The sequence below is a fragment of the Chelonia mydas genome, chromosome 5 (assembly GCF_015237465.2).
Source record: "Chelonia mydas isolate rCheMyd1 chromosome 5, rCheMyd1.pri.v2, whole genome shotgun sequence".
NCBI lineage: Eukaryota > Metazoa > Chordata > Testudines > Cheloniidae > Chelonia > Chelonia mydas.
This window is the reverse complement of record NC_051245.2, coordinates 131,858,145-131,879,729: the sequence shown is the minus strand read 5'-3', so window position 1 is coordinate 131,879,729 and position 21,585 is coordinate 131,858,145. Positions and strand designations below refer to the sequence as shown.

Below are 21,585 nucleotides of genomic sequence, written 5' to 3'. Positions count from 1 at the left end.
ACCCGGGAAAGAATTTTCTGTAGTATCTGGCTGATGAATCTTGCCCATATGCTCAGGGTTTAGCTGATCGCCATATTTGGGGTCGGGAAGGAATTTTCCTCCAGGGCAGATTGGAAGGCCCTGGAGGTTTTTCGCCTTCCTCTGTAGCATGGGGCACGGATCACTTGCTGGAGGATTCTCTGCTCCTTGAGGTCTTTAAACTACAATTTGAGGACTTCAATAGCACAGATATAGGTGTGAGGTTTTTTTGTGGGAGTGGTGGGTGAAATTCTGTGGCCTGCGTTGTGCAGGAGGTCAGACTAGATGATCATAATGGTCCCTTCTGACCTAAATATCTATGAAAATACTAAGCTGTAGCCCAAAGGGCAGCAGACAGCTGATGTCATAATCAGTGATGTCAGTGGCATGAAAGTTCCAAAATTACCCCTGGTATTTCTCGGCTTGCCATGGCTTCTGCCCGTGCAGTCAAAGGGAATCAACATCTATGACAAAAGGAAAGGAAATGTCAGTCAAAGGAAGCGCCAGCTCTGTGGCGGTAGCAACAATCCAGGAAGGTCCTGCAAAACGGGCGGTACTAGTTAGGGCCAGTAAAAAGCCTAAAGAGAATAGCGCTTCATCAACTCAGGGAAGCCCCAAGATTGTGAAGGAGACTAGAGCAGTGATCATAGACATTGGCACAGGTTACTGTAAGTGTGGATTTGCTGGAGAGCCTCGTCCCTCCCATGTTATTTCATCCACAGTGGGCAAGCATTTCCAGGAGACTGCTAAAACTGGGGACAATCGCAAAGAAACCTTTGTTGGAAAAGAACTTCAGGATGTGAAAATACCCCTAAAACTGGTCAACCCCTTGCGACATGGCATAGTGGTCGACTGGGATTGTGTCCAAGACATTTGGGAATACATTTTCCACAAAGAGATGAAGATTCAGCCAGAGGAGCATGCTGTCCTGGTATCCGACCCTCCACTGAGTCCTACCACCAACAGGGAGAAATATGCCGAGATGCTGTTTGAAACGTTCTGCACTCCTGCCATGCATATCGCCTACCAGTCCAGATTATCTATGTATTCATACGGAAAGACCTCTGCTCTCGTGGTAGAAAGTGGCCATGGCGTTTCATATGTGGTCCCTATCTATGAAGGTTATACTATGCCAAGCATTACTGGAAGAGTGGACTATGCTGGATCAGACCTCACCCATTACCTCATGAAGTTATTAAATGAGGCTGGGAAAACATTTACTGGGGAACAACTAAGTGTGGTAGAAGATATCAAGGAAAAGTGTTGCTATACGTCTCTGGACCTTCAGCATGACATGGGTTTGCCTCTCCAGAAACAGCAGGTTGATTATGAACTTCCAGATGGGCACGTAATTGCCATTGGCAAAGAGAGATTCCTGTGTGCTGAAATGCTCTTCAAACCATCCTTGATAGGATCACAGCAGCCAGCGCTTTCACTGCTGACAATGACCTGCCTCAATAAATGTGATGCTGATCTCAAGAAGAAGCTGATGGGCAACATCTTGCTGTGCGGAGGTTGTACCATGCTGAGGGGTTTCCCTGATCGCTTCCAGAGAGACCTCACCAAGATGTGCCCCAATGATGACCCCATCGCAGCAGCATCCCCTGACAGAAAGTCTTCTGTCTGGACGGGAGGGTCAATTTTGGCATCACTCAAGGCCTTTCAGCAGCTCTGGGTTTACAGAAGGGAATATGAAGAACAGGGTCCTTTCTTCATCTACAGGAAATGCTTCTGAATACAAAGTGGACAAGACTGAGCTTAGAATCAACACTGCTGCCCAGAGTGGACTGTAGATGTCTAAGAACCTCTGTTTCTTTCTCAGATACTGGTAACAAACCAAGCTACTAATATGAAGTTTGGATCTGTGTTCCACTGTGGCTGTATTAAAAGCTCAGAGCATTCTGTGTTGCACATTAACAGCTTTTATCTCGTCTGTTTCATAAGAATTTTCACTGTAGCCTATTTGACAAAAGAGGATTTACCAGTGTAAAAGGGATATAGCAGTTGGTACAGACCCATTGTCTATTGCAGTGGGTTTCAGCCTGTGGTCCAGGGACCCTGAGGGCCACAGACTGTCTAAGATTTCCAAAGGGCTCCCCACCTCCACTTGAAATTTGTTATGGATCCTCAAATGAAAAAAGGTTGAAAATGCCTGATTAAGCGATGCAGAAAAACAGCACCACTTCCAGCATCTACAATGAGTCTGCTGCTGACCACCAGCTATGGTCATAATGAAATTTTTCTAACTAATGGGTTACCCCTTAGTGCCCAAAATGGATCCGGGCTGGTAGACTAGTTTCAAAGTAACTGCACATGTAGCTCTGTGGTCCACTCCAGGAGTGCTAACCAGGTCTCCCACAACAACCTGGCTTGGGGCAGGGACCTTTCTCCCACGCCTTTCTGATTGGAGGGGTTTAAGGGCGCACAGCCCCTGCCTTACATTGCGATATCCTTAGCAAGCCAGTCTGCCTAAGGGCCTGTGCCTTGCTTTCTTTGAGGCCTATGAACAGTGTATAGCCAGCATTTACAAGTTACCACACAGCTCCTTCAAAGCAAGCACATTTATTCTTAAGGTGAAAGAATTACAGCTGAAACATCATAAAAAACAATAGCTGGATTTAAACACGCTCCATAGGGCCCTAGTACACTGAAGTCTTTTCAACCCTTCCACAAGGGTTGAGGCCCCCTTGGACAGAAGGTCTTGTCCATTTGCTGGATTAGAAAGAACACCTTGTGCCAGTTACAGTGCAGCCCTTTGACACCAAAAGCCCTTTCTTTTGTCTGCTGGTCTCAGGAAAATCCAGTAGGTGCGAGCTGTTACCAGGGGTGGTATGTCTTGGGGAGGTGAGGGGGATGTTTACAGCTTGAGTGAGTCACCACAATCACCCTCCCATTTTTAGAGCCTTGCAGAGCTGTGGCCACCCTTCCCTGTGGAGTTGCACACAATCCCTGGCTCAACAGTCCATAAACCATTCATAACCTACATGCAATTGCAATATCTGTCACCCTCAGACTGTGGAGTCCCAGTGGAATTCTGCTAGCCAAGTGTATGAAGTGTACAGGAGATTTGCTAGCTGTAGATTTATTCTGTCAGCCTGATGAAAACGGTAAGTCCCTCCCTCTTTCAGCACATCACTTGTACCTGGAGATGGCTTGTGTGTGCCAGCCCTTTTCCCAGGATATCCGGGGAGAACATTCAGACCCCAGCCATATGAAAGCCCATTCCTGTATCCAGGAGTCTGTGGACAGTCTGATTTGAAGTGCTATGCAAAATAACACTTGTCCAACAAACCGACTCAGGGCAGTTTGGAGAGACAGTTTAAGCAATATCATCTTTATTATGCCATGTTTTGGGAAGAGGAGAGGTTCTGTACAGTAATCACTCTGACAAAGCACAATGTGCCATAGGCTGCTCTCATGTACAGCAGTGTAAACCTAGGGCCATACTTGCTGCTGGTGTAAACTGGCATAGATGCACCAGCTGAGGACCTAGTTGCCTAGAGTACAGTAGCTCTGGTGCAGTCAATGGTGGGACCGGGGACTGACTGGTGTAACAAGACAGGATTTGGCTAACGTCTTGTAACAGCCACCCAACGTCAAACGGGAAAACAAAGCTCAGTGCAGCAGGGAGGCTGTGGCTCTGTTGAACATTCTTAAAAAATGCATCAGCTGGACTCCAGGGACACAGGATCCAAAGGGTGAACCTGGGCGATGTAAAATGACTGCAGTCTCTGCACAGCCATGGCAGCAGGGATGTACTGCAGCCAGGACGGCTGGCTCGGAAACGGTCTTAGGGGCAATGCACCAGAGCTGCAAAAGGAGAGAGGAAGAGAGTTGGCAGATGTCCAACTCAGACAGCACCAGTAAGGGCTTCTCTATGGGGACTGCCTCTCTTCTTGTTCTCCAGGGTTGGCGAGGACAGATCTACAGTTTGTGTGGCTGTGTAAGCGTAAGAACAAAATGAAGGGGAAGTAATGAGCTCACAATAAACTACAGTTGAGAGTCCAGCAGGATTTCTTGGCCTCAGGTTACTGTAAGAGATTCAGTTTCCACTGGATATTTTTATTGAGTTTTGGAGGAATAAGAAGTTCTGCATCTGAAAAGGAAGAGAAGAGAAGGTAAGGTTCCCTGAAGTTCTCTTAGGAGCTGAACACTAGAAAGCCTCCATGACTCTTCTTTTGCAGGCCATAAATGGTTGCTGACAAGCTTTCAAACAAGACGAGAGTTTCTCTTTTAGGAGAGGTTTCAGAGTAGCAGCCATGTTGGTCTGTATCCGCAAAAAGAAAAGGAGGACTTGTGGCACCTGGAGACTGGCTTAAGGGTGTTGAAGGGAAGTATGTCCAAGTGGGGCTCAACAGGACCACTCCAGTTAGAGGGCCTCGAAGGGCACGTGACACATGTATAGATTTACAACTTGGCCAATCTATTTTGGGACTGAGGTGGGTTTGCCAGATTTCACCCCAAGCAAAAACATTTCTACAGATACCATTGTGATGCTAGTAGACCAGGTGCCAGCTGAGCACTGAAATTCATAGCTGGAAACCAGACCAGCTCACCTGTTAGTATAGCTCAAGACAGGTGTTAGACTTGTAAGGATGTGTTTACACTATAAAACGCTTGTAAGTTGCTGTATGCAACTTGTAATGCTTGTATCCCATGCTATAAGATAATATGCAAGTTTTGCTTTATAACTGTAAAAAGGCCTGCTCTGAACTTGTGAACCAAGGTAGGAGGAGTGGCTTCCCCGCCCCTCAAGGAGGACTACCAAGACAATAGACCCCTGTGAAACAAAGACTGGGCTGATGGCCCTCTTACACCCATGCAGGTGCTACGTGCAAGAAAACTCATCCCATCAGCTTGAATTCTGGAAGAAGGAAAAAAAGACAGCTGACATGAAAATTCTTCATCTCTTTGCTATTTGGACTGTCACAGGGCTGGAGCTAGGAAACAAAAGCAGAGATCCCCAGGCTCAACCTGGGTTAGCCCTAAAAGACAATCAGTGCTGACCGATTACTGCAACTTGTCACCTTTTGGAACCACAGACTAACTCATTTGTGTATATACATTGCCTTCTTTAACCTGTAAATAATTCATTTCTTTTTCCTAGTCAATAAACCCTTAGTTTACTATAGAGTTCACTATAAGTGTTGTCCTTGGTGTGAGATCTGAGGTACAAACTGACCTGGGGATAAACGTCTGGAATCCTGGGACTGGGAGCAATCTGAATCTTTTGTGATTCTTGGTATAAGTGACCATTTATCACTTAGTCCAGTTTGCCTGAGCGGCAAGATAGACTGGAGTGCCCAAGAGGACCCTCTCTGACTCCATGGTAAGACTATTTTAGTGCTTCAAGAGTTCACATTTGTTACTGGGTTGGTGAAATCTAATTCTAGAACATACCAACAGTTTGGGGGTGTCTGCCTGTTTTTGACAGTCTGCCCTGAGCTAGGCACTCACAGTCAGGAACAGTTCCAGACAGCACGACAACCATCATCACCAGTAAACCCTCTTTGTTGCAAGGCAAATAAATGCTTTCTAACAAAGTCCCTGAACTATCCCTGCCCCTGACATTTCAGTTTTTCATTTTCCTCTTGAAAGTGCGCTGCTGCTCTGAAGAGGAAATCCGAACATGGCATTGTGGAGTTCTAAGTTCACCAGCTCAATTATTCCCCCTCAAAGGTGTACACTTGCACAAGGAAAACATTTCTGTTGACAGTAAGCCTGCAAACCCAACATGGGACCTAGTCAAGCTGGATTCTTTTCTTCTTGTAGATCTTGCTAGCAATACCTGCTCTTCAGGCTAAAGCAAATTCTTCAGGACCCCAGTGCAAACCAACGCTGCAACAGGTTAATACAGGTTACGAGGGGTGGTATGTCTTGGGGGGGTGTAAACCTAGCACTGATCCACATAGCACCGATGATCATTCGGACAACGTTCTGAAGGAGCAGAACGATGCGGTGGAAGTGGCTGGGTTCTTTTGAGCCAATGCTTACTCTAGCTGAGAGATCTCCCTGGCAGCAAAAGGCTTAGGAATAAAGTTGAGCAAATAATCGATGTTTTGGTGCAGGGATCCAAATAAATAAATAAATAAAATCCAGTTTAATATATGACACCAAACCAACTTTTTCCATTTTTTTCCATCAAATCAAAGACTCAAATTTTGTTTTGAATCAACTGAAATGTTTTGGCTCAATTTGAAACGAAATGGGGTGCGTGTGTGTGGTTCGATTAGTGTGTTTCAGGTCAACCAAAGCATTTTCAATGACTAAAAATAATTCCTCCCGCACAAGCTTTTTGTTTTGCTTTGATCACTTAGGGGTGTTTTCCCACTCTTTTTTAAAACAGGCCACATTTGAATTTAACACAAAACATTTAGATTTTTTTTTTTTAATTGTGTTTTTTCTCGGCCAAAACAATTATTCATCAGCCCAAATTTCTGGATAGCTTGGAGGCACCAAAAATGCATTTTTTGACTAAAAATCTTGTGTGTCAAAAAATCATCACCCAGCTGTCCCCAGGAAGCCTACAGCTCCAATTTCTCAAGGTCCTGACCCAGCAACAGCCAACAGTGGTAAACATGCACCCAGGAGTGCATGGGCAGTCTTCCTTTTTCAGCATTTCACAAGCTACTTTTGGGTTCCTCTAACTTGGTTGCATATCATCTTAAAACAACATTAGACAGGTTGTGGGGCGAACTCTACCAAGTGAGTTTTTATTAGTGAAAAAGAGTAGATATAAATGATCTAAGTCAGACCACAGAAATCATCTCCCTTCTCCTTAGATTTCCAGCTCCTGAGAAGCAGGTACCTGGTTTGTCTAGTCAGGTGTAAGTGCCGTGCACTCCTAGGGCAACAACATTGTCACAGGAATTCATGAAGGGAAAAGTGTAACCCTTACAAGAGACACATCTGTTTAATGCCAAGAGGGAACATCAAAAACACGACTGACCTACCACATCGACCTCCAAACTGCGTCACTAGGCCATAGCTCTATAACACATCTAGCCCTAGTGACGCTACCATCGGAGATACCCGGTACCTACGATTAGTATGCCGTATCCTTTCTTTCACTAACCTTGTGCTGCAGGAGCGGCAATTCTTTGCTGTTGATAGGCGGCCATAATGCTATTTGCAGTTGAATTGGGGCCCAGGACCTGTAGAATAGGCAATACTGGCACATCAGCAATGTTCAAGTCCTTATAATAATGAAGTAGAAGATTCCAAAACCAAGCTCCCCAAGCTCCACCCAACCGGCAGTTCTGCCTGTTGCCACTGAAGAAGTTAGTGCTCCCTTTGCAGGATGGGAGCTTGCTTGATACTGCCATTGGATTCAAAGGGAGATCTGCGCTCCTGCTCCTCCCCCCATGCCAATGCTTGGCATTTTCGGCAGATGATGCTAATGGCACGTATCCATCCATCTGCAGCTCAACTTATGGCTGCCAAGGCAGCTGCTATGAGATTCAGAACCAGTGCAGGGGCTCTGTGACAAACGGTGTGATGCGACTGTTGCACAGAGGGGAGGGCAGGGAAGTAAAGCTGCACGACACTGTGCTGCAATCTGAGGGCCTCACCAGAGGAGACAGAGCACCCGGGGAGCACCACAGATCACAGACAGAAAGAGCTGGTGGTTAACATGGAAAGAGCCTACAGAAGCCCTGTGCAAAGATCGCACTAGGAGCTGGCAGGAATGGCATCTCTGGAGCACCTGGACTTTAGGACCATGCATGAGATCTTCTCCCCACCCCCTTGCCAGCCCCCTTTGCTGTGGCAGTGTTGCCAATTCTTGAGATTATCACAAGTCTTATGATGTGTGTGTCTGTCTTACAGACCCAGCTCTTAGAGGCAGGTGACTGCAGGAGAACCTCAACTTGCATTAAAAATAAGTTTCTTGCCCTGGTGCTGAGGGAGAAAAGTTTCAAAATGTGACCCAAGTTAATCCTAAAGGCTGGGGAACCAGAAAGCACGGAAAAAGAAATCTCACATTTTCATATTTTTAAAGAGTTTTGTGATTTTTTAAGCTTGTCATATTGACCACTGGCAATACTGTAGAAAGTCTGAGTTAATTCTCCATCTCCTTCTCTTTCTGTCCCATTCACCAGGGGGCACGTATACATTGTACAGGAGCAAGGCCATTAAAGTGACTGTGTTGGTAACATTAATATTTGAAGTCCAATGGAGGTAAGACATGTTAGTGGTCAATTCAGGATGTTAACAGTTCAACCATTATAAAGATTTCTTTGCTCAATTATAAACATATAAAGGAAGAGTATATTGCACTGAACTCCACAGATCGCTTCACTTAACACAGTGCACGGAATATAGAAGGAACACACAAGTCATCAAAGTCCCCTAGCGCTATCGAGCCAGTTGGATCACTCCCCACTGGCACCGGAGATAGCAGGCAGTACCCACGCTGGCTGGCAGCCAAGGGTCTGAGCCGTGGGAAGATGCAGCACGCCTCTAGAAATACACTGTCTAGGAGGTCTCTCTGACATACTGCAACAAGGGGCAGATCTGGAGGCCTACACTGCCGCTGACTCCAGTCACAGTTTGTCTGAGTTAAAGACTCCAGGGTTTGTCTCTATAAACGATACCACAGCACCACAAATATGTAAGTTGCAAACAGCGTCTCAGGTCACAGCCATCAGGGAGCAAGCACCTACTGGGTTAGCAGGATTCTGTTGCAGGTCTGTGGTCCAGATTTCCGGGAGTGACCTCTCTATCAACTGCAAAGCCTCTTCCAGGGCCTGCTGCAGCTGCCTGGCCAGCTCGTCGTAGCCAAAGAGCACAAGCCCCTTTAATAAGCTGTGCACTTCACCTGTGAGGAAGAGATCAGGACAAGCTCCATCACAGCGATCAACAGTTCGCCGAGCAAGCCGCGGGGCTGTTCCAGCACTGGGGACAGGGTGAACGGAGCAGTGGAACACAGCTGCTGTTACCCCTGGGGCCAGGTGGGCTCAGCATGAGGGGAGCTCTCTTCACATTAGCGCAGCCCAGCTCTTCTCACTCTGATTCTTTACACCTGGGGGCTGGGACTATTTTTTACTCATCAGAGCAGTGACAGCTGCAGAGGTTTGGAGCAGCAAAGCCAATCAGTAGCCCTGATCCTGGCTCCTTGCCAAGGTGTCTCTGGGGAAGAGGCTGCTCTCTTCAGTGACCCTCCCCCACGCTCGAGGCTTGGGCGGTAGCTACTCTTTGCAGCCCATCTGTCAAGATCCGAACGTGACATCTGGCCTCAGCCGCCGCACAAGCCAGATGCTGGCTTGGCTCAGCCAGGGGGCCTTACCCTTCATGTTCTCAGTAGTGCGGATGTTTTCTCCCAAGGCCTCTAGAAGGGCCAGGTCCTCCAGAGGGCTTCCTTCTTTCAGACTGTGCCGCTTGCGCTCTGCCTTGCGACGGTTCTTGGAGGATCGGCTAGAAGAAAGGAATGTCCAGTATCACCATGGGCAACAGAACAGGACAGAGCAACCAGCATTTCTTTTCCCTCTTACAAGAGGAAGTCATAATCCCCAGCTGCCCCCCAGTTCCTCCCCCCGCCCACAGTGAAGCCTGCAAACAAATGCATCTTAACGCGGTAACGCAGACCTCTTACTAAAGCATGCAAGACACAGGTGGGCTGCCAGCCAAGGCACAGACTGAGGGCTGGCTTCCCACCTGCACTCATTGCCTGCTGGGTGTGGCTGCCAAGGAGCTGGTCCTGAGGGTGGGTCTGTGTTTGCTTTGGTGCTCCCTAGAGTAGCCGAGCAGCTGCCGTACAGGGGCTACACCAGCTTCTATAGCAGCTGGACAGATCCAGCTGCTTGTGTCACGGGAATGGCACTAAGGGACTGGACTGCAGCAGAAACTCTGGCCCAGCCTGTAGGACCAGCTTGTCTGCAGCGCATTTTTTCTTCTTTTTAAACCAAATTATACAACTGCTGGTGCACTCATGTCTGCACCCGTAGCCCCGCAGTAGTGAGAGTCCATCGCTGCGTGAGTAAGCATGCAGATGGAGTTAGATACAGCCGCGCATTCCACCTCTCGTTCCCCCAGTACAGCATGAACAGCTGCAATCTGGTTTGAGGGCTGGGACATACGCAGATATCCTCGAGTTACTATGCGAGTATTTGCCACTCATGTCACTGGCTGTCACGATGCTGCTGGTTTCGGAAATAAGGTCTGCCTCCAGACAGTTTGGTGTCTCATCATCTGCAAAACAAATTAGCAACAAGTTAAACCTTCCCCTGGTCCCCAATGAAGGTGGAAGTTATTTTACAAGCACCAGAGGAAAAAAGAACAGCACATGGTTACACTGAGAGCAGGTGATGCCAATGGGCAGTCCAGGGGAGGGACACAGGACATCCTAGCTCCGAGCAGGGTCTGTCTGGAGAAGTCTAAGTACCATGGACATATGGAGAATAGGACCATTCCCCATTTATCTCCAACTTTCCCTCCACAAGGAACAGTCTTACACGGGACCTCTACTGATGGACCAGGACCCTGGTGGCACTGGGAGAGAGCCCCTGTCCCACAGTCAGGTTCCCCCAGGACATAGCAGAGGAAGAGAACAGGCGCAGTAGAGGGGCAGGGGTAAGACACGGCCCTCATGCCCCTACCCTTGGTGGTGATCATGATCTTTCAACAGCCAAGTCAGAGGGAACAGAGACTTAGGTGGGCTACGTTTACCCCTGCAACAGGACGAGGAGGTTACTTACCTGTACAGTACCTTGAATTCAAAATGTTTTGTGGGTATGAGTGTTCCCCAGAAGGATGTGCGCGCACCTACACACTCTTGCCGGAAGACTGTAAAGCAATGTCTGCAGGCCTAGCAGAGCAGCTCCTCATGGTCCTATACCAGGACACATAGGGAGGTGCAGACCCACTGCCACTCAGTTCCTTCTCAACCACAAAGTCAGACACCACGGCAGAGGGGAAGGAGGACAGGAGGCGGAGCACCCACTGGGATAAAACATCTCGGAGAACTCATTTCTGTGCATGTAAGTAACCTCTCCTTCTTCGACTGTGTCCCCTTCTGGGTGCTCCATCGTAGCAGACTCCCAAACAGTAACTCAGCATGGAGGGGGTGGTGAGGAGGCAAATCCAAGGCAGACTGGAGGACTCACCAACTGAAATGTCAGCTCTGAAAGCTGGTAAAATAATGCAATGCTTGGCAAATGTATGGATGAGGATCAACTTGCAATCCTGCAGATTTCCTCAATTGTGAGATCTTTCAGAGAAGTTATAAACGTGAACCGAGGTACAGGGGAGTGTGCTGTCACTCTATGAGGGGGTTGTACTCTGGCAGTCTCATAGCATGTTAAAATGCAACCCGAGACCCACTTTGATAATCTTTGCGTTGAAATGGGCTGCCCTTTCATCCTTTCAGCAAAGGATACAGAAAATCTGGGAGAGGTACTTAAGGCAAGATTCCTGTCTGGAGGAATGAGGCTTTGGATAAACACTGGTAGACTAAATTTCCTGATTAACATGGTATTCCAAAGAAACCTTAGGGAGGAAATGAGGATGGGACATAGTGTGACAGTCTCCTTGTAGAAAGTAGTCAACAGTGTGTCTGCCATGAGTGCACCAAGTTCTCCCATTCATCCAGCCAAAGTGATAGCTATAAGGAATGAGGTCTTGAGTGAGAGGTGCAGGAGAGTACAGATAGTTACTGGTTTTCTTAAAAAGTACTGAGTACAAAATTAAGGTTCTATGGGGTAGCAGGCTCCATACAGGGGGAAACAAGTTGTATAAGCCCTTAAGGAACCTGGTCGTAATAGGATGAGCAAACACTGAAAAGCCCTCAATGGCCAAGTGGAAGGATGAATCTGACTGAGCTCACTGCCAAAACTGGTGTCTGAGGCCAACTGGTAGTCTAGGATCTTGGAGAGTAGAACTTCTGAGGTTTGACAAGAGTTAAGAGAACACCAGGGATGGAAATGTTTCTGATTCTGCAGGTAAATTTTGCAAGTAGTAGGTTTACAGGACACACTTCTTGAGGGGAAGGCAGAGAGGTATTGCTACTGAAAGGCGAAGGAGGTTTGAGAACCACACCTGCTGCAGCCATGACGATGCCATGAGAATAAGCCTGGCTCTTTCCTGTCTTAGTTTGATCAAGGTCTTGGGAATTATAGGTGGAGGCAAGTAAATGTACAGCAGGATATAGTTCCATGGTGTTATCAGGGCATCTCCCAATTAATTGCAGTCATGTCCTCCCTTGGAGCAAAGATGTCCGCTCTGGGGAGACCCCACTTTTGGTAGATGCTGTGGAAGACAGAAATTTTGAGTTCTCACTCATGGTGCTGATGCAAGTTCCCGCTCAGGGAGTCTGCAATTGTATTCTGGAGGCCTGGTAGAACTCTTAATGGCTGATCTATCTGATAGGAAAAGCACAAGTTCCAATTTTAGCAATTCTACACATAAGGAATGGGAACTTGCTCTTGCTTTGTTGGTTGATATGACACATTTCTGCCCTGTTGTCCAACATTATCCTGACAAAGTGGCCCTGTATGTCGTGAAGGAAGCGTTGATAAGCATAGCAGATGGCTCTCGGTTCAAAGGATGTTGATGTGAAGCATAATCTCTTGTGAGGACCACCTGCCCTGAGCTGTGGCCCCTGAAGGTGACCCCCCAACCCAAGAGAGAGGAGTTCACGGTGAGGATTTTTGGGGGTGGAGAATGTGAAATGGGGTTCCCTTGCAGCGGGTCCTTCCACCAGCTGAGCGCCCAGAATTCAGGGGTCCTGTTAAGCATTTGGAGAGACCGTGCCTGAGCCACATCTGAAGGCACCTGAAGCACGGTCTTGCATGAGATGCGACAAACATGGAGGCCCACACATGGCCTAGGAGTTGTAAGGAGGTCCTTGCAGCTGTTTGCAGACTGCCTTGTAGTACAGTTTAAACTGGACATGGGGGAGAATCTTTTTTTGGAGGTCTCCGGCCGCTAGGGATTCTGGCTCCAATGCAGTATATTCTCTAGACTGGAGTCGGTGTAGATTTCTTCAGATGGATACAAAGACCCAGGAAATGAAATGGGGGTAGTGCCTTTGAGGTTGCTGACTGGCCCCTAGAAGGGATGGACCCCGAGAAGCCAGACATCCAAGTATGGGACTTCTGCGATGATCCCCTGACGTAGACGGGCTGCTGCCACCAAGCGGACCTTTGTAAAGGCCCCAAAGGGGAGGACTCAGTACTGATAATGATCTGAGCCTATCTGGAAATGTAGAAAATGCTTGTGGATCACTACAAGAAAGTAGGTGTCCTGGAGACTGAAGATGACGAACCAGTCCTCCAGATCTAGGGATAGAATTATGGTGGCTAGCGTCACCATCCTGAAGTACTATGAAAGGACACAGGTATTCAATTTTCTGAGACCAAGTATTAGTCTTCACCATCCGCTCCACTGGGAACTTGGAAATAGTCGGAATAGAACTATTGGAATAGAACTGAAACTCAGGGGAACTGGCTTGACTGGCTCCAAGAACAGGAGAGATTGGACCTCCTGCTTTAAGAACTCCTTATGAGAAGGGTTCCTGAAGAGGAACGGGGCAGTGGATCGAATATTCCACATCAACCACCTGTAGATTCCATTTTTCTGATGTGATGTGCTTCCAGGCAGACAGGAAGTGGGATAATCAGTCTCCAAAAGGGGGATGGATGGTAGAATGTACAGCAGAGGATCTGGGGAAACAGGCTGCTCAATTCTCTTGACCACACTGTCTGTTAGAAGGAGGTGCTGATTGGTAGTGGTAGAGGGGGTGGTCCCCTTTTGTGAGGTTTGGATCTCCCCCTCAAAGGCTCCGAAGGCCTAGGAAAGGCCTGTTGTGGGTGGTATTGGAACCGTCTGGAAGGTTGTGTGTCTGAGATCTGCTAAAATGTCTTTTTGTTGCAAGCACATAAATTCCCAGTGACTGCAGGGTTGCACTTGAATCCTTAAGAGTATGCAGTGAAGAGTCTGTTATCCGCGCTGAAGAGCTTGGGCTGTTCTAATGGAAAGTCTTCAACAGGACTGTGACCAGTAGGTCCGTATTGGGTCTGCTGGGAGTGTAAACTGATGCCAGCCACCTCTGCAGGGGTCTGACGCGTAGATGTGTGTGCTGGACCACGTCAGTACATGCTGCAATGTGGCCTAGCAGCTTGAGGCATACTCAGGCACTTGTGAGTGGGTGTGCCCTGACGTGCACGAGGAGGTCCAACATGGCTCAGAATTGGGACTCTGGCAGGAAGGCCCTGGCGTGGGTGGAGTCGAGTACTGCTCCTCTAAACTCTATCCACTGAACAGGGGTCAGAGTTCATTTCTGCTTGTTTATAAGCAAGCCCAGACCCCGACAGGTGGACCGCACTAAACTGAGGCTGTGCTGAACCCGGGCTTGTGACCTGCCTCTAAGAAGCCAGTTGTCGAGGTGTGGGTAGATCTACCTCAACGTCTCAGGAAAGCGGCCACTACTGCCACATGCTTCATGAAGCCCCTCAGAGCATACGAAAGGCTGAAGGGCAGCGCCGTGAATGGTTAATGGCCCACTATGAATCAGAGGAATCTCCTGTGCCCATGGGCCCCGGACAATAGAAATATGGAAGCAAGCATCCTTTAAGTAGAGGACAGCATACCAGTCTCCTGGATCCAGAGAGCAGATGGAGACCAAGTCGTCCATGTGGAACTTCAACTTCTTGAGATATTTGTTGAGGCCACACTAGTCTAGGATGGATCTGAGGCCCCCTTTGGCCTTCGGGATAGGAAATATCAGGAATAAAACCTCTTTCCCCTCATATGTTGAGGAACTTCCTCTATGGCCCCTACGCGTAGGAGGGTTTCCATCTCCTGGATGAGGAGATGCTCATGAGAAGGGTCCCTGAAGAGGGACGGGGAGTGGGAGGGAGGGATGGAGAAAAACTGCAGGGTGTAACCAGCTGTTACGGTGTTGAGCACTCAACGGTCCAAGGTCACCTGGATCGATACAGTGAGGAAAGGAGACAAATAGTTCAGAAACAAATGGGGGGGATGGATCCTGAGGCCAGACTGGAACACTGTCCTCGGCGTACCCTCAAAATACCTGTCATGGGCCAGCTGGGTGATGCGTGGGATCCAACAGGGCAGCCGAGGAGGATGGGGTGGGTCAGTAGGGTTTAAAGCCTGTCTCTTTTCTTGTAGGAGCTCTGCCATGGTGGACCCGAAAATCTAGGCGGTAGAGGTAGCCAGAAATGTTTCCTCGAGGCCTTCGGTGTGTACAGGCTCAAGGAGCAAAGTGTGGCATGGTAATCTTTCAGGCCACGCGGCCTGGTATATGTCTGCTCTGAAAGTACAGCGTTGCCCTCAAATGGGAAGTCCTGAATAGATTGCTGCACCTTCTGAGATGGCCCCGAGGATGGCAGCCACAAACTGCATCGCATGGACACAGTGGAGGCCATAGATCTGGCCGCTGAATTGATCACATCCAACGCTACTTGGAGAGGGGCTTTGGCCACTGGCTTGCTCTTCTCCAAGATGGATGCAAACTCTTGTCTGAGCTCCTGTGGCAGGGAGTCCTTAAATTTAGCCGTGGAGTCCCAGATATTTTAATTAAGGCTGTGAATCATTCACAGAGATCACAGAAAGTCACGGACCTCCATGAATTTTGCAGTGCTGGTGCAGGGAAGCCCAGGGCCCAGCAGCTCCAGGAACCAGTGGCAGCGGTGGGGGCCCCCGGCCATCACCTCCATATTGGTTCACATAAAATTTATGTGGCAGGGGTGGAGATGAGGGGTTCAGAGTGTAGGAGGGGGCTCAGGGCCGGGGATGAGGCGTTTGTGGTGCAGGCTGCCCCAGGGCTGCAGTGAGGAAAGAGGACTCCCCCCAGCCCTCTCTTGCTACAGCAGTTTGGGGCCGGGGGAGAGGTGCCTCTCCCCTGCCACTCCAGTGGGGCTAGGCTGGGCTGAGGGAGGGGCTCCTCTCCCCGGCAGCTCTGGTGGGCCTGGGCTGGGCTGGCCGAGGGAGGGGCGCATCTCCCCTGGCCGAGGCAGGTCTGTGCTGGGGCTGGCGGGGAGGGGCACCTCTCCTTGCTGCCACAGGTCTGCGCTGGGGCCGGCAGGGAGAGGCATCTCTCCCTGCCGCAGCCCTGAGCCCCAGTGCAGGGCTTAATAGGCAGCTGCGTGGCCGCACAGCTTAGAGGGAATTTAAGTCGGAGCCTCCTACTATCAGCTCTGATGGGGGGCCGGGGAGCGGTGCCAAGATGGCGGAGAGTGACACGGAATCAGGGATCAAGGCATTGGAGACCCTTGCCAAGGGGTGGTGATTGGTGCTGCAGAGTCAGCGACCGGTGCCGAGAAGAGGACGACCAGTACCAGAGAGACGTCGCTGGGGCTGTGGTGTTGTCAACCGGTGCCGGGACTGTGAGGACTGGCATCGGCCAAGCAACCATTGCAGTGGGCCCATGGGTGGCTTCCCTTTGGAAGGGGGTGATTTCACTGACTCTGCAGCTGAAGGCAAGACCTGCGGTGTGGGTGGCGCTGGTAGAGCCAAGAGGTCCCTGGCCGCCTGAAATGCCTCTGACGTTGAAAGCACCACCACGCACAAGGGTCCCCTACCGCTCCTGGGAGTCAGAGGTGGTTCCCTTACTGGGCTTGGAGCCCTGGTAGAGAGGCTGCCTCTTGCCACTCTAAAGAGGGCAAATGGCCCGATACGGGTCCTGTGCCCGCCACCCCTTCTTTGTCTTTCTTCAACACAGGGAAACGTCCTCGATCTGTGCGCTGCTTCCTCTGCTGCTTGCTCGGCGACAGCGAACAGTCCCGAGGTGAGCCCGGGGCCAGTGGAGCACTCTGTACCGACATCCATGTGCTCGGTGCCGAGTCAGAGTGGGATGAGTCTGAGGATGGTCTAAGTGCCGCCTTCATCAGCAAGGCTTTTGGATGGATCTCTCTGTCCTGTGTGTCCTTGGCCTGAAGCCCTTACAAATTTCTGCACTTGTCTTTGATGTGCATCTGCCCCAGACACTTTAAACGGCTTGTCTGGGGGTTGCTGACTGGCACAGACTTGTGACAGGCAGAACAGTTTGAAGCCAGGGGAACAGAGCACGCCCCGTCCCTCGGACAATGTCCTGAAGGGACTACTAACTAGCTGAACTTAACTAACTGTTAACACTAAGAAATAACTACGTACAAGAACTGTAGAAGAAAAACCACTAGGCGCACTTGCTATCGTAAGGGAGAAAGGCATTCCAGCAACCGTCATGGGCAGTAAGGAGGAACTGAGAGCGTGCACGGATAGTAATAAGGAACGGAGGGAGCCTCATATAACAGCACATGAGTGCAGGGCTCCATGGGGCGCCAGAGCTGGCCCTATGGATTCTTCCAAGGCAAAAATCTCTGGCAGCCATGCATGTGGTGGGCACGCACACACCTAACATGAGCAAGCACTTGAAGAATAAATGGACATGCAGTCTCTCTGCCTCAATCTCTGAGAACGTATTAAGAGGCAGCTGAGGCACACTTCCTTATCTGCCCTCACCTGGGAGCACCAGGAGTTGCACTGCACAGAGCGGACACTGCTTTACAGTCTCCAGTCGAGGGTTCATAGGTGCGTGCACATAGGGACACAGATTTTAAGAAAGAGGAGTAGCAGCTTTCTTTTAAAATAATCCCCCTGCGCTTTCCTGAACTGGCAAAAGGGGAGTGAGCCAGAAACCTCACCTCTAACAGGTACTCTACAATGCAGCATGTGTGCAGATTATGACTAAACCCCAACTTGCCAGCGTGGAAAGGAAAACACGGTCCCTTTCTTGGGGGCTTTTAGATATACGTGGAAGTGTTTAACTCAGGAAAGTTACCACACTGACAGCTCTATAGAAGAAAAAATTTAAATTTTAAAAGCAGGAAATACAAAGATTTCACACAAAGTGAATGAAATCAACAGATCACGTTCTAATTCTCTGCCTCTTGTAAAAAATTTTTATAAGAAATATAAAACCAGAAGGTCCCTCTCACAAATTACAGCAGACCCCAGCAACAGCCATTTACATTAGGGCACAAGGAGAGCACAGGAAGACTGTTCGGCTTAGAAAAGTGATAATTAAGGGGGGATATAATAGAGGTCTACAAAATCATGAATGATGCAGCCAAAGCGAACAAGGAAGTGTTATTTACTCCTTCGTGTAACACAGGAGTCAGGAGTCACCCAATGAAATTAACAGGCCGCAGGTTTAAAACAAAAGGAAGTATTTCTTCACACAACACACGGTCAACTTTTTAACTCATTGCCAGGGGGTGCTGTGAAGGCCAAAAATATAACTAGGTTCAAAAAGAACTAGATAAGGTCACGGAGGATAAGTCCATCAATGGCTATTAGCCAAGATGGCCAGGGACACAGCCCCTTGGCTCTGTGTATCTAAGCCTCTGACTACCGGGAGTCGATAATTGCCCTGTACTGTTCACTCCCTCTGAAGCATCTGGTACTGGCCACTGTCAGAAGACAGGATACTGGGCTAAAGGGACCACTGATCTGACCCACTATGGCCATTTTATGTTCCTATGAGGAAACCACTTCTCTGGTGTTTTCAGGAATTCATTAAGATACCGGTAGTTATTGACACCTGCATTGGTTCAGAAACGTACCCAGTAGCCCTTGGCGGGCCTGCTCCTTCAGCTCTCGAACCACCAGGAGGCGCTTTCTGTGGCGAGTGAACGTTGTTTTCTGAGACTCCAGAAACACCAAATAATTTCTCTGGGCTGCATGAGAGAGCAGATGGTGCAGAAAGGCCAGGAAGGTGTTAGGTTCAGACCAAAGATAAATAAGCACATTCTAAAATTTAAAAACCTTTTCCAATTCCCTTTGGAAGCAGTGCTAGGGCCAACACGTGTTTGTATTGTTAACATGTATTGTGTTAGTTTTCTGAAGCCTAGGAGCCCAGCACAGTGGGGGCAGAACGGTTCAGGAATCACACAGGGTGGATGGAAATTCAAAGCTTAAAAAAAGCCAACAGGAGCTTAAAGGTAGGTTGCTAAACCCAGAGTGCCAAAGGCAGCCACGTGCCTAGCCTGGAGTTTAGAAGCCTAACTTGAAGCTCCTGTTTGTAAGGCTCGTGGCCACAGTACTAGTGACCCTTCTTCTATTCCGCTTTCATTAAGATGGTTCAGGAGAACAGAGCACCCAACTCCCAGCCCCAACACCAAGAGAAGGAGAATTCTCCAGCTATATCAGCCCAGCCTTCCTTTAGCCCTCAAAGCAGGAGAAGGAAGGCTAAGCCACCCTGAAACTCCTCCACAGAGGAGCTCAATATACACACACTTTCCCTGCACACAGCTCTGTCTATGCACTTCCTTTACTAACCAACAATATTCCTATTTTCCAGCCTGACTCTCCCCCATTCACATAAATCCCATCACGCAACACTGATGTCTGAGCAAATTTTGCCACTGATCTCAAGGAGGGTAAGATTGAGTAAAAAATGCTTGTCACTTGCTGCATGCTAAGCTGTGCTGAGGAGAGTCAGATGTGAGCATGTAACCCACATACCTCCTGGGTGTGGTGCCCTGTCCCATCTAGTGGCACCGAGACCACTTGGAGAGAGCAATATTAATGAGTCTGCTCTACAGCCTTAGCTAAGGGCTATGTGGCTTTTAGCTCTTGCAGTAGAGGCTCATGTATTTAGCTCCAGAGGTCCCAGGTTCAATCCTATCTGCCGACAACCATGGTTTGTCGGTGTGACAAGTGGGGGCTCGTCCGGGATTTCAACTGGGAAGTCTCTGAAGCTCAGGATGTGCTTCCTCAGCTAGGAAAAGTATGTAACCCACACACCTCATGGGTGTGGTGCTCTGTCCCATCTAGTGGCATTGACACCACTTGGAGAGAGATATTAATGAGTCTGCTACAGCCTTAGCTAAGGCACACGTGGCTTTTAGCTCATGCAGTAGAGGCTCATGTATTTAGCTCCAGAGTTCCCAGGTTCGATCCTGCCCACTGACAACCAGGGTCTGTCAGTGTTACAAACAGCCATCCACTTGTAACTAGGCAGAGCCAATGAACAACCTTCCAAACATCTTCTGTTGCCAGGTCTCACCACATTCCCTAGGACTCCATTACAAACAAGCAGAGAGCCCCCCACGTGGAGGACTCCTCACAACAGTAAGAGACTCACCTTCTAGGATAGCAGGTTTGAAGTTGGTCTCCAGAATGTCTAGTCTGCCGTATTTGTGAATCTGGGGAGAGAGCAAGGTGAGGAAGGGGAGAGTTCTCTCAGGAGACAGACCACACACAGTCTCACACTAGGAACTCTCTAGGAGTTAGTACTTTGGAATGCCCTTACTAGTCTCAAGGCTTCTTCCCAGATGGTCCCTTCCAAGAGCAGGAGCACAGCCTCTTCATAGTCCTGGGGAAAGGAGACCAAGTATGCAATGGTTACTGTCCTACAATCAGGCGTTACCTCTGGCACGGAGCTCTGGGCTCCTGGATTGCACCCTCTCAAGCACAGTTCCCATCACAACTGTACTGCAGTCAGTGCCAGGAAATCCTGCCTGAAGCCAATCTACATATTTTCAGCATAAGGACATCTTAACCCCAAGCTTTGTTGATTTTCTCCTCCACTATCCTCCCTGCCATCCCAAAACCTAGCCCGTCAATGCCAGGGCCAGCATCACTCCTGGGCAGCCACTCACTCCACAGGCATGTGAGAAGAAAGACTGGCTTCAAGTTCCTTACAGCAGAGGGCAAAAATCAAGTCTACTTAAGTGTTTGTACAAGTATGGTTTAAACTGCAACACATCCAGTGCCAGTATTCAATAGCTATCGCTGCAGCAGGCACGGACATGCTCCTTTCAGGACTCTTGGCAGCCAACTGAAATTTATTAAACCCAGCTCGACCATACCACTGACAAGTCCCCTCCATAAACACTTGGGACCACACAACAGGCTTTGCTGTCCTGTCCTATAGCTTCTGCTTAGCTTCTATTCATCCCCAGGCCGGTTAATCTTTTTGTCAGAGGTGCCAAACAGATGGAGTCTACATGACAGTGAGGGGACATAAGCCCTGGGTGGAGAGATCGGTACGAGGGCAGGCAGATGGGAGGGTGTCACCAGGGTGCATGGTACCTGTGCATACTGCTCCAGGAGTATGGCTGCCTCAGCATGTTTCTTCTGTTCAACTAGTTTTCCTACAAGAGAAGGACAGAATTAAGTATTTCAGGAATAGCTGGAGTTTGGGTCCAGACAGGAGACCTGATCTAAAAGTGGAGGATGCCCACCACTGGGGCTAATGAACCCGCAGTGTCAGTCTGCAGCATCCATGAGCCCACTAATACTAATTCCTCTGGCTGGCTGAAGGAAGCCTGTTTGCATCCATCTTCCCTATGCCTAGGGGAGAGAGAGACAGGAGTGAGAGAGAGAGAGAACATGCGGGCGTGTAAGTAATAGCAAATGGAGGTTTCCTTTATTTAAACTTGAGCCAGACCTTACAGATCTTGCTCATGCAGAACTTGCCCCAGCCTTCCCACTGCCAGCATGAGGTCTGCAGGAACAGTCATCCCTTCTCTGCTCAAGGAGTGTTCATCTCTCAGACCAGAAATGGGTGTAAAGGAGAGAGAGAAAAGGCAGCTGTGCCATGAAAATTCCCCAGCAGCTTCGCCA

General features: G+C 49.0%; 2 protein-coding genes across 10 annotated transcripts in view; one reads left to right on the top strand and one right to left on the bottom strand.

Moving 5' to 3' along the window:
• Positions 1-247: 247 nt before the first annotated feature.
• ACTL7A (actin like 7A) lies at positions 248-3,200 on the top strand. Its single transcript, XM_037902374.2, has one exon. It carries the CDS (start codon positions 485-487, stop codon positions 1,751-1,753), a length of 1,269 nt encoding a protein of 422 aa, XP_037758302.1. The 5' UTR covers positions 248-484; the 3' UTR covers positions 1,754-3,200.
• A 131-nt stretch (positions 3,201-3,331) lies between these two features.
• The window catches only part of ELP1 (elongator acetyltransferase complex subunit 1), a 111,200-nt gene continuing 92,946 nt past the window's right edge, over positions 3,332-21,585 (bottom strand). For all 9 annotated transcript variants that reach the window (XM_037902367.2, XM_037902366.2, XM_037902363.2 and 6 more), the window contains 9 exons: positions 21,052-21,113; positions 20,270-20,332; positions 20,102-20,162; positions 18,579-18,692; positions 10,095-10,206; positions 9,305-9,432; positions 8,682-8,836; positions 7,094-7,172; positions 3,332-4,114 (listed from right to left, as the gene is read on the bottom strand). In XM_037902367.2, the coding sequence (XP_037758295.1) occupies positions 4,047-4,114; positions 7,094-7,172; positions 8,682-8,836; positions 9,305-9,432; positions 10,095-10,206; positions 18,579-18,692; positions 20,102-20,162; positions 20,270-20,332; positions 21,052-21,113 (842 nt within the window). In that variant the 3' untranslated portion in view covers positions 3,332-4,046. The remainder of the gene's footprint in view (positions 4,115-7,093; positions 7,173-8,681; positions 8,837-9,304; positions 9,433-10,094; positions 10,207-18,578; positions 18,693-20,101; positions 20,163-20,269; positions 20,333-21,051; positions 21,114-21,585) is intronic.

Coding starts and splice junctions, on each gene's coding strand:
- ACTL7A (XM_037902374.2), top strand. CDS start 485: ATGACAAAAGGAAAGGAAATGTCAGTCAAAGGAAGCGCCAGCTCTGTG.